This window comes from Solanum dulcamara, chromosome 11, assembly GCF_947179165.1.
Source record: "Solanum dulcamara chromosome 11, daSolDulc1.2, whole genome shotgun sequence".
NCBI lineage: Eukaryota > Viridiplantae > Streptophyta > Magnoliopsida > Solanales > Solanaceae > Solanum > Solanum dulcamara.
The window spans coordinates 3,005,090-3,016,649 of NC_077247.1; the positions used below are offsets into that span (position 1 = coordinate 3,005,090).

Consider the following 11,560-nt stretch of genomic DNA (forward strand, 5'->3'; position numbering starts at 1 on the left):
AATCTTGATGCTTGGTGTTCAATGAGGAACCTTGAATCCCTTGAGCTTGATAGGAATTTTGTAGGGGATGATTTGGAAGAGGGGGGGGGGGGGTGAAGTTTAAGGATTTGGGTAGGCAAAAGAGTGGAAAATGACCCCAAAATACGTCCAAGTCTGTCTATATATATTCAGGGAATTGTCCAAGTTGCCTTTTTACTTGAAACTGAAAAATTTCACTAAATTTTGAACTAACTGAGAACAGGTCTGCGACGCAGAGGTGTTCCCCCACAGTTCATTTTTTTTTGAAATTAAAATTTGAGCCAAGATTGACCAAGGCCGCGTCGCGGACTTGGCGCGCACCCTTCTGGTTAAGAGGACATAATTTTTTGCTCTGTGCAATGTTGATGGCATTGAAAAGAAGACTCAAAGACCTTTAATTTGGTAGGATATAAGCCACCTAATTCGTTATATGCTAAGAGATATGATCGTTTAAAGTTGACCCTTATACGGACTCATACAAAAACTTAGCCGATAGAAATTCTTTGGACTCGGCTTGGTGTTAGAGATCCCTTATGACCCTACACCACATCTAACACTCTTTATATACTTAGAAATTGATCCTAACTCATATATACAACTAGAAGTCATCGAGTTCGATCCTATACACATATAAAGAATAGTTCGAATTTTGGGTATAGATATTTTTGAGGTGATACACCCTCTTTTCCAGCTACCAAAGCTGGTACCATCAAAGTTTGTGTTAATCCGATTCATGCCAGGTGAATCCGAAGGAGAAAGAAAATAAGGGTGTGAGGCATCAATCTGCACACTAGTTTTCTTAGAAGATATTTCTGTCTCTTCACCCATTGATCAGAGTTGAAGGAAGCAGAAAACAATTCTTAGATGAGTGAAAAAAATTGGAAAACAATATGGATCTAGAGACGCTTTGATACCATGTAAAAATTTATCAAGAAGCAATGCGGAAATTTTCTTGTTGTCTTTACTATACAATCTCCATGTCTATATATACAAGCATAAATGATAAATAACAAATATATAAAAAGAGTACAAGGATCAAGGTGTTGAAAAGGAGCATGATTGAATCCATTTTAGAATAGAATGAGAAAACACGATTTAGTTTAAATTTTCAATAACTAAAGATATATTTTCCAATAACTAGAAAGCAGTAGTATATATACATACTACTATAACAAAATAACAGGAAGCTAAGTAAAACCCTTCACAGGAGAATGTAAAAATAGGAACAAGCAGCAAAACCTTATCCAAATTTCCATTTACCGCAAGACAGGCCTCCCTGAAATGAAGGATGCAGCAATGAATTAAGCTTCTTTGTTCAGTAGTCAGCAAGTTTTAGTAGCCTAATAATAAGGCAGCAGATGTAAAAGAAAGAATCCTACTATACATAACGACACTCAGTCCTCGAAAATTAAACAAGATTCATTTACCTTTAAATAATTGTTTTGACAACTTTCATCAATTTATACGTCCTGAAACCCAAAAAGATTTCCACTATATCAAAAATAAACAGTCTGGAAATCCACACTATTTTCCTTGATCTCAGTGCTGAACATGTATGGAGCGTGACTCATGCAGATCACTAAAATAGTCACTACTAACACCACACGGAACTTAAATCATTAAAGATTTTCTTGTTCAACTTATGGATAAACCTTCACAAAAATAGAAGCATTGAGAAATCGTTATTCCACTTCACAGGATCATTATTTTTTAGGTAAAGACACAAGATCACTTGATGGATTGCTGAACAGATGCCAACCAAAAGCATGCACTAAATGGGAGATGATTATGAAAGAAGTAATTAGCTACTTCATCCCAAAAGAGAAAAAAGAGAATAATGAGCTACAAGGCTGCAGTTCTCAAGAAATTATCCACTGCCAGCAAGGTGGATTGTGAACAAGCAGTTGCCAGCCATAGCTACTATATACATGAAGATATCAGATGATAATTATATTTAAGTGAACCTGGTAAAGCAATGACTTCTACATACCTAGAAGAATCGCTTCTTAGTGGCAAATCCCTGCAGCACTAGCATTCCGAAAGTGATGGTTGAGAAGCAGCTTATAGTTGCCATTCAATGGGAGGCATTCCCATCTTTTCCAAAAGTTGGTTTGTCTGTGAAAAATGCCTGCAGAAGTAACCAGTTGAAGGCAAGAAAAACAGTTTTATACAAGCTTCATAGTCAATTCAAGAATGAAACGTGATAATGCAAATAGAGAACACTAGTCATTTTTAAAAATTGCAGAAATCTCATTTAAAAGGTGGCATCTCCTCAAGCACGAATAAATGGTTGGATGTTGGCCACTGTGACACCATATCCCAGTGCATTCTAGCAAAAGGAAATTTCACCCAATCACACTACTATTTCTTGGCATCATGTGAGCAGCCTGCCCCATGCAAACAAGATTAGAGGTGTCAAATGGGCGGGTTGAGCTGAATTTGGGAGGGTCAAAATGGATTGAATCAATAAATGGATGGTTTATTGACCCACCTAAAGTTGTTTGGGCTAAATTGGGCCAAAAAGTGGGTCATAACACTTCCCGCCAAATTCTTACTATGTTTTATTTTTTTGTTTATTGTTTTATAATTTTTTAGTACCTAATAGAACCTTTTTTTCTTTATTATGCTATATATAGCATATCAAATAAAAAATGTCCTTTCGAAACTATTTGACAACACTTCATGTGTCAATTTGGGCTACGTATCAACCCATTTTGGATGGGCTAAAATGAGCTGAGCCTATAAATGTGCAGGTCAACGACCAACCCAAATTTGGGCGTGTCATGTTTCATGGGCTGATTTTGACACCCCTAAACAAGACCAAGAAAAAAAAATCATTTTACACAGGAAGATTTATGATCAGAAGCTGATCCAGAATTTTTCAATTTTTCTTGCTCAACAAAGAAAACAAATCAGAAAGAGAGGAAACGGGAGAAGGCAATCATGATGTAGACACATACATGGTTCACGATGATAATAACCTAGTTTTCAAATTCATAGTTATATCAGTTCCCATTTGTTCCTTTTGTGGGTGGGAGAGCAGAGAGCTTTTGACTTCTGAGGAAACCAGACCCTTGAAACAAATAAAAAAAAGGCTGATTGCTTGCTCATATGCAGGTGTCATGTTGTGCATGTTGCCCACTTCCATGAGCATATTTATTATTATATAATACAATCCATAAAAGTGATTAGGGAAAAAAATTAGAAAATAATATATTTAATGCAATATAACAACTAAACTCATATACATAACTACAGCACTCTAATTTAAGAGAAATTTCAGTTGAAATGAGTCTGTTGTCAAGGGAACACACCGACATCCAAAGAAGCCTCTGTTTGCAGACAAACCAGAAGGGTGAACTGATTTGAGAATATGGTGCTTTGTTTCATCAACTAACCTGTAAAACAAAAGGGTTAATTAGGAGGGAAAAGGAACAGTTCCCGTTTGAACCTTGTCTGCACAATTTCGAATCAATTTCAAGAAAGTAGAGCTGAACAAGCCAATTTCATTCCAGTGTTTTAACAGTTAAATTTGTTTTTTTATAGAAATAAATAATCATTTATGGAATCTTTCATTAGACATCCGAAGCAATAGCATAAATTGTAAACTTTAACCTTTTCAGAATAATGGAAAATCAATACCTAGCATCTAAAGTTGTGTACCAAGGATAACTCACTGAGATGTCGCCGTAACTAGCTGCAGGTATTGCTATTTATTTCTAAGCCAAGGAAACTAAAAATCAGAAAGTACTGTAGGGAGTGAAATAGGTCCAACAATCCAGTGTTGATGTAACTGTTGCTCTTAGAAAAAGATAAAACAGAATTGTTGCTAAAGTAGAATAAGGAAGACCAAATATTTTTTCCAAAATTACGAGCATGTAAGAAGAAAAATATAGTAGTTCACTTTACAAATAAAATATGTTTCTTTATCTTCAGAAAGTATGACTTGAAAAAAGAACACCAGTTCAAATGATATTCTGGTGGACCTTGTCTATAGAGTGCCTTATACAGCTTACATTATAGATGGCATACTATGTTTGATATAAAAAACTCGAACTTGGGAATATACTGCTGAGAAGAAATATTCAGTGAAATATTTGAGATGCAATCACTTTAAGGACACATAAGAAGTTCGACACAAAAAGTGCAAACTTATGGAACAAATCCTTGGCTACAGTAGTTTTGAGAACTGATCTTGAGTGAAGAATTCCAGTCATAAAACTTCTGAAAGAAAATAGATATAAACATGTTCCACTTCTAACTTCACTTCAATGGTCCATTCAGTTAGAATTCAATGCACATGAAATTTTGTAAAATTAGATGCTAATAGTCAAATGAAATGGCTCTCCCAAATTATCAGCAAGAAGCTGAAGATGGAAGAAAAGCAGAAAAATTCATTCACAGGAAATTTAACCAGAAATCTACTACTGGACATTCAAAATTTAACAATGTTTGCAGATCATCCCCCTATCCTTGTACTTTTTCCCACAGAACACTTAAACTTGCAGGTATAATTCCAACAAGGGCAGAGGTTACAAGTGATGCCCATAAAATAACTAAGTCGTCTTGAGACTAACTACTATAAACCCGGGATTCCTGATCAGATATTAACAAACTAAATAGAGTATTAGCAGCCTTGTGATAAATCACCTAGCTTTTGCTTGGGCATAGTTTCCCCACAGAATGAAAACAACTCCTTCTTTCTTCTGAGAAATTGTTTTGATGACAGCATCTGTAAATTGCTCCCAGCCTTTATTTGCATGAGAATTTGCCTGATGATGCCTAACTGAGAGTATATCAGGGAAAAGAAAAGGCTCAAAATGCTATTGTTTAGTAGAAGACAAGGAGTGTCATTGCATCTCTTCAATGATAAAGAAAAGCAAATAACATCATAAAGCATTCGAGAAAAAATGAGAAGGAGAGTCTTCTTCAAAACAGGGGGAATATGTCCTCAGAAGTTTAAAAAAGGACAGACACACAATGTCCAAACAGCAGATCTTAATTTTTAAAAAGATCAAAATGTAGCAGTCAACACTAACTTGTGAACTAAGGTAGATTGAGAAACAGATGAGACAAATATTCTCTATGCAAACTATTAATTAATTGGATAGGAAATCAAACTATGATGCAATGTTTTTGTTCAGGTTCTTCTTTTTATTTTTTTGGAACAGCAACTTTGGTGTAGTGCTTTGCCCATATAATGTCAACCATCTGTATACATGTACAAATAGGAACCTATCTGTGCTTACTGTTGCCAGCATTCTAACAAGATTTTCCCACATTCTTTTGCCTTGGATTTTAGCTTCTTTGATCTTTCTTCCTAAACCGAGACACAAGTTGCTTTTGTGTGTTTAGATCAATGGCTGAACTTAACTTTTTCCCTGGAAGGCAAAACGATTAAATGTTGCACAGTTGACCTAGAACAAGTCTACGGTACACTCCACTTTAACCTAGGCAGCACTTAAAATGTTTTGCTTTGCTGGTGAGTGCTAAGCTCAGTAGTAATTGACAAAATAGACCTATAGCGAGTTGTTGAATCGGTTAAGTCAAGAACAAAGAAGCTATTAGCTAAAAAGGCAAGAGAATGCAGGAAATTTCGTTGTATTGCTGATAATATAAATATATACTATTAAAATGACCTAAGCTTGTCTAATTACAGATGATGAGCTAAACCCGTATTCATACAAGTACAAAGGTGGTTGGTTGTCATTAAATAAAGGTGGTTGGCAACTACTAGTAGATTTCCTTGCATGCTGCTCTCTTAAGCTTCTCTTGCTTGTAGCATAATACGGTGTAAGATACTGGTTGTTGGTCACTGAAGGCACACTACTGCAGGCGTTGCTTGTGGGCACTGCATGTGCATTGGCCACTAACAAGTGGGCCAATGTAAGGGCAAGAGTGATTGTAAGTTAGTGCAGCCCTGGCCAAGGCACTCTATAGTACATGGCATTGAACGACTTCCGATAATACTATGGAGCGCCATCAACATCATGGGACAAGACTAGAAAGCAACAATATGAATTAAGATTCTATATGATAGGTTTCATGTCAGAAAATCTTTATGTTTCAGTCATGTGTGCAATCCAAAAATTAGGAAATAAAAGTGAAGCATAAAGAAAGTCTGAAATATGGCAATATGATGTCTAACAATAAGATTACAAAATACAGCAAAATTCACATCGCAGGAGATACCTTGGTACAGTAAGCAACTTGTCAGATGCCTTCAAATTCAAACCTTGAACAAACATCTAGATACGTTGAGATTGGTTCAGAATCACTCTTCTTTACCTACTTAATGAGGACTTTCTCTTCTTTTTTTTTTACCTAAATCAAATTCTCAGATCTTATGAATAAACACACCTTAATTGATTTGTTTAGAGAGGAAGAAAAGAGATACAAAGATATTATTTCAGTTAGTATCTCCTTTAACTTCATCTACTATTAATCTTCACAAGTACATCCGTGGGCCTGTGGCGATAGCAATATAATATACCCTAAAACGCATATGGAATAAATGAATGAAAAAGGAATGTGTCCAGACCAATATATAAAACCACTGAAGACACAAAAGATTTACCTGTTAGAACAGAATTGAGAAGCAGAACACCCTGTAAAGCAATGTGGTTTATGTCAGACAATTATTTAAAGGAAGAAAAAAATGAAGGCTATAAAAGTGTTGTCAACACTAATAAGAAAAAACGGACTTTGAGATAACTCAATCTCCAAAGCTAGCTCATGAGGTAAGGATTTCCCAAGACTATATATGTCCCCTTGGCACACCCAGGCCTGGCAACCGGAGCGTGGAAAATATAATGGGCCCAACATCGAGTAAAAGAAGATTTGGGATGGATCTGACTTTGATATCATGATAAGAAAATGGAGTTTAGGCCTAACTCAACCCCATAAGCTAGCTCATTAGGAGAGAATTGCCAAAACCATATAAAGTGATCTTCCCATCCCTAAATGACCTATGTGGGAACACAACAACTTATAAATAGGAGTACATCAAGGTTTACAAAGTTAATTTTGCTGATGTGAAAGCATCAGTTTCATTTAACAGAAATTCAACATTGAACCATGAACAACTCTAATTTTCCTGCTCAAACAAAGTATAAATCTATGCTAGGGTATGCTTTAAACAAAAACCTTCTTACATTAACAACAAGCAAGCATGCTTTCAAGTATGCAAGTGAGCCAGTGTAACGGGGGAGTGTTGTAAGCTGAGAACTTCTATGATATACATCTTTGTGCTACAGTTTAGTTCTAAATATTCCACCAGTAGTGTACAAAAGTGACGAGTTTCAGTTTTCAAACTACTTATCAAATTATAAACTGATAGTTTACAGATTGTTATATATTTCTATCATATAAGCTTGCATAAATATCAACTTGGTCCAAGTTAGGATCCATTATTATTACATTAACATGTCAGGAAACCACAGGATAACCATGTACTCAATAGTTGGCCCCAACTTTAAGAAATGATGGGCAGTTGAAGTTGATAAAAAAAAACATTGATCTTTGATTAGTTGACATTGGAATTTAAAGCTGCAATCATTTGCAGTTTGTTACACGGTTAATAACTAGAAACTGTAAAGATATGACTTATCAGTTGCCATATAGGTTCAGTGAAAAAACCCAGCATAAACATTATGCAGCCACTTCTTGTTTAAATATCAAATATAGGTTTCCATGAAGGAAAGAGATCAGAAGTAGATAGTAGTTGAAATGATGGTCATGCTTCAATAGCACTTCCTGTGTCAAATGTGTCACAAAAGACTGCAAAAGTGAAAAATTGTAAAGGTAACAAGTCATTGATTTTGACTGAACGAACTGATTTATGTAAAGCACACTAGAAAAAAAAACTTAATATGAAACCAATTCAAAGTAGATGGCAAGCTCCACCAAGAAGTTCAGAAGCACCTGTACAGCCCATTGTTCCAGATTTCCATGAAGGGGTATTGAACAGCCCAAATCTTGCTTAAGTTCTTTATATATGTTCATCAGACTAGAAGGGACTTTGACACCCTTAGGCACCGAGAAGGAGAGGCCCATTGCCTGACCTGGTCCATGATATGGATCCTGAACCCACATTGTAAAAGGATGATGCTTCTGTAAGTTAGTAAAATGCTTCCAGCATCCAATAGTGTAGGTTCATTACCAAATTCCTAAATGTGATATCTGAGATGAATAAATACCAGATTTCTCCGCAAAGGAAGATGTCCAAAGAGAACCAAAGTAACTTCTGTATTTTATTTTAAAAGAGGACTTTGGTTTATATATTTCAGATGGTTGCATTTTAAAAACTAAGAAACTAATTATCACAATTGCACATACTGCGTAATATTTTAGAAACTAATTATCACAGGTGCACATACAGCATAATATTTTACTGTCGCCTTTTTGGGTAAGGTTGTAAAGTTTTCAATACAAAAACCAATTTTATACAGGTTGTGATTCCTTGAGAACACACTATTAGTAACATGTGAATGCTACCATCAAAACTAGAAACTCTACCTGTCCAATGATGACAGCCTTCACCCTGTCAAATGAAGTAGTGTTAAGAGCATTAAAAATCAGATGTAGTGGAGGATAAATTGGGACACCACCACTAATTTCCTTTTCCACAAATTTGCACAAATTCCCTGCATAGGGCTTCTGAAATTCCCCTGGCAGTGCTTCCAACCATGTCTCCTCAATCAACAGTTCCTGTAACTTCACATATCCACCCCCCTCACCTAACATTTGGTACACAAGAGATGTCTTTTCAGTGCTTAGCGAGGAATAAGTAGTTTAACTAAAGTCTGTGTAAGTAGCAACCTTAGTGTTGAGTTTTGAAATTGAGGATCTACATTGCTCTTTGGCATGAAAAAATAAATATTATAAGTAGAAAACACTCAATTTTTATATTAGTATCTCAAGTAATTAACAAATACTCAAAGGAAAAAAGCCTAGACTTGTGAGAATTTATCACATAAAGCCCAAACTATCAGGACAAAGCTTGTCCTGAAATCCAAAGGTACAAAGGAGAGCAAAAGATATATCCTTGTTCTTCTTACAAAGATTCTATGACATCTATCAGTGCGTCTGCATCCTCTAGGAGTTCTTCCTTACACCAAAAAGATGAAATAGAGAAAGAAACAGTACATTTCAATTTTCTGCACATTACTATACTTGTCATCAAATCATCTGGAATTTCTTTCCTTATAAATAGTCCAAAACATCTGACATAATTTTTAAAATTAATCCAATTCAATAACTTTTTTTATATCGTTTAACAACATCCAAACATTAAACAAAAAAAAAACATGTACCACAAATTTATGTCCAACAATCAAAACATTATAAGACACAATCTGCCACATCAGTTTGCTTGTCCACTTTTAATTTGGAATGATCATAACCAGAATATGTGAAAATATTTGCACAAAACATTAGTGGGCAAAGTAACCCGATACATGTGCTAGTGTGAGATGGCACGAACATGCTGGAATAGTCAAGGTCCGTGCAACTTGGCCCAAACAATACCATGTCAAAAAACTATATGGAAATAAAAATTGGTCAATATTTCTTAAGAAATGTGTTGGATTCTTATGTGAAATTTTGTTTTGCTCTATACTTTTTGGATGAAGCTAAAATGCAGTCCTTGAAATATTTTGTTGTATTGAAAATGTATCGCAATTTTTGCGGACAAAAAAGTCAGTCGTAACACAAAGTTAAGGAACAGAAAATAATTTTACCATAAAAGTAAAAGGAGCATTGTTTAACAGACCGTTTGCGTTTAATTTGGAGATTTTATCAGAACATAGTTTGAGGTTCCTTTTGGCCTTTGCGAGTGATCTGTTGAACTCCATTCTCGACTTTTGCTCCGGCGTTGGGGATACTACGACTTTGGGGTCTTCGTCACTGTCTTTACGTGATGATGAAGTTGGGAAGGCGCTAGAAATGAAGTTTTCGGTGGAAGAGACCTGTTTTAAGCGCTTTGCTGCTGGTTGCTTGAATAGATCCATTAGGGTTTTGGATGAAGGAGATGCCATTCCCTTTTTTTAAAAAAAAAGTAAAAACAGTGAGGAGCAGTAAGCAGAGAGGAAATGGAACCCAAAATCACCCAACTCACTATATTCTCTGGCGGGAACAGAACCAGAGTACATTTAACTTCGTAGAATATGTTTGAACTAAAAGTTTAGCTAGCATTTGGCTCTTTTTAAATATTCTTGTCGGGTTATTTTTGGATGAAGTTTGGAGATAAATTTTTTTAAGAATATGTCACTATTTCAAAAATATTATTTTTTATTCATAAGTTCTAAAAATTATTAAAATTCATAAATTACTTATAGATTGTTTTTAGCTTTTTTGAGTGTTTGGCTGGCCAACTTAAAATTATTTTGTATTTAAAATAAGCTCTAATAAATAATTGAGTTTGTTTGGATAGACTTATTTTAAGCGGCTTATAAGTTGAAAACAGCTTATAAGTCAAAAAAAGAGTCGGGCTGCACCTATTTTTTTAACTTATAAGTTATTTAAAATAAGTCCATCCAAACAGACACTTAATGGTGTTGGTTGGCTGTGTTAATAGAGTAAGCTAGTAGATTAATATTAGTTGGAATTAAAAAATGATGGTATTTTTATTGTAATGACCTGTCCCCGTCGTTATGGATAGGCCAATGGGGAAGAATTTTGGGCCAGAAAACTCTGGGTAGTAACTTCGGAAAAACTTAGCCTAGGCTAGACTTGGACGAATTCTGAGTTAAGTGAGGTCTAGGGTAACCTTGTGAATGGTGGAGGATCGAATCTCTAGTTTGATTGGGTAAGTTGATAGCCAAGACGATACAGAGCATTTACAGCTTCGCGGAATTGCATTCATGCGAGTAAAACTCTCGAAATTAGACTTGGCGTGAAAGGTATCTTTAATAAGTCTTTGGAAGGGGGTGTGTTGTGAAATGGGGGCTTGGAGCACAAACTCCGAGCTCACTGTTTCTGCATATTCAGCCAGAGCAAAATTATTCTCGCCAAAGTGGGACAGTCACGACTTAAGTCGGGAAAAATCTCAAAAATGATCTATTTCTGCAAAAACAATTCCTAGAACGACAAAAGGCGACCTAGGGCGATTTTCATCAATTTTCCACGAATTTTCACGCTTAAGGTAATGATTTTACTCCCTAAATTCATCCTTCGATTCCTAATGCTTATTAACTAGGATGGGTGATCATTGTGGAAGGGTTTTGGCTTGTGGGTAAGGGTTAAAATAGCCCTAGGGTGGGGATTAAGATCATGGGTTTGTCCTAGGATGAGAATTAGGTTATTTTTCATGATAGTTAGGTCATTTTGTTGATCCTTGATATATATTTATTGTTTTTAGACCAAGAACAATCAGAACGAACCCGAGAAAGAAAAGTTATTGCATTTTAAGGTTGTTGAAGCCCGAATTCGAGATAGGTGATGGTTTTGTTTCCCACACATGTGTTTCATGTACTTATTAAATTACTTCATGATATGCATATATGTATGTGAATAGGGAAACATGCTAGGTTTTATGAGAAAT

At 35.5% G+C, this 11,560-nt stretch overlaps 1 protein-coding gene across 3 annotated transcripts; it reads right to left on the reverse strand.

Annotated features, from left to right (window-relative positions):
* Positions 1 to 1,052: 1,052 nt before the first annotated feature.
* On the reverse strand, positions 1,053 to 10,178 carry LOC129872859 (uracil-DNA glycosylase, mitochondrial). Of its 3 annotated transcripts, XM_055947799.1 has the most exons (9): positions 9,791 to 10,178; positions 8,536 to 8,756; positions 7,942 to 8,100; positions 6,596 to 6,626; positions 4,669 to 4,804; positions 3,333 to 3,416; positions 2,009 to 2,146; positions 1,446 to 1,487; positions 1,053 to 1,294 (listed from the first exon to the last, which is right to left on the reverse strand). In XM_055947799.1, the coding sequence occupies exons 1-7, from the start codon at positions 10,053 to 10,055 to the stop codon at positions 2,080 to 2,082; spliced, it is 963 nt and encodes a 320-aa protein (XP_055803774.1). In that variant the 5' UTR covers positions 10,056 to 10,178; the 3' UTR covers positions 1,053 to 1,294; positions 1,446 to 1,487; positions 2,009 to 2,079. The 3 variants fall into 3 exon arrangements, with proteins under 3 accessions (XP_055803774.1, XP_055803773.1, XP_055803775.1); XM_055947798.1 differs by lacking the exon at positions 1,446 to 1,487; XM_055947800.1 differs by lacking the exons at positions 1,053 to 1,294; positions 1,446 to 1,487; positions 2,009 to 2,146; positions 3,333 to 3,416 and having other exon boundaries at positions 4,696 to 4,804; positions 6,596 to 7,797.
* Positions 10,179 to 11,560: the final 1,382 nt, after the last annotated feature.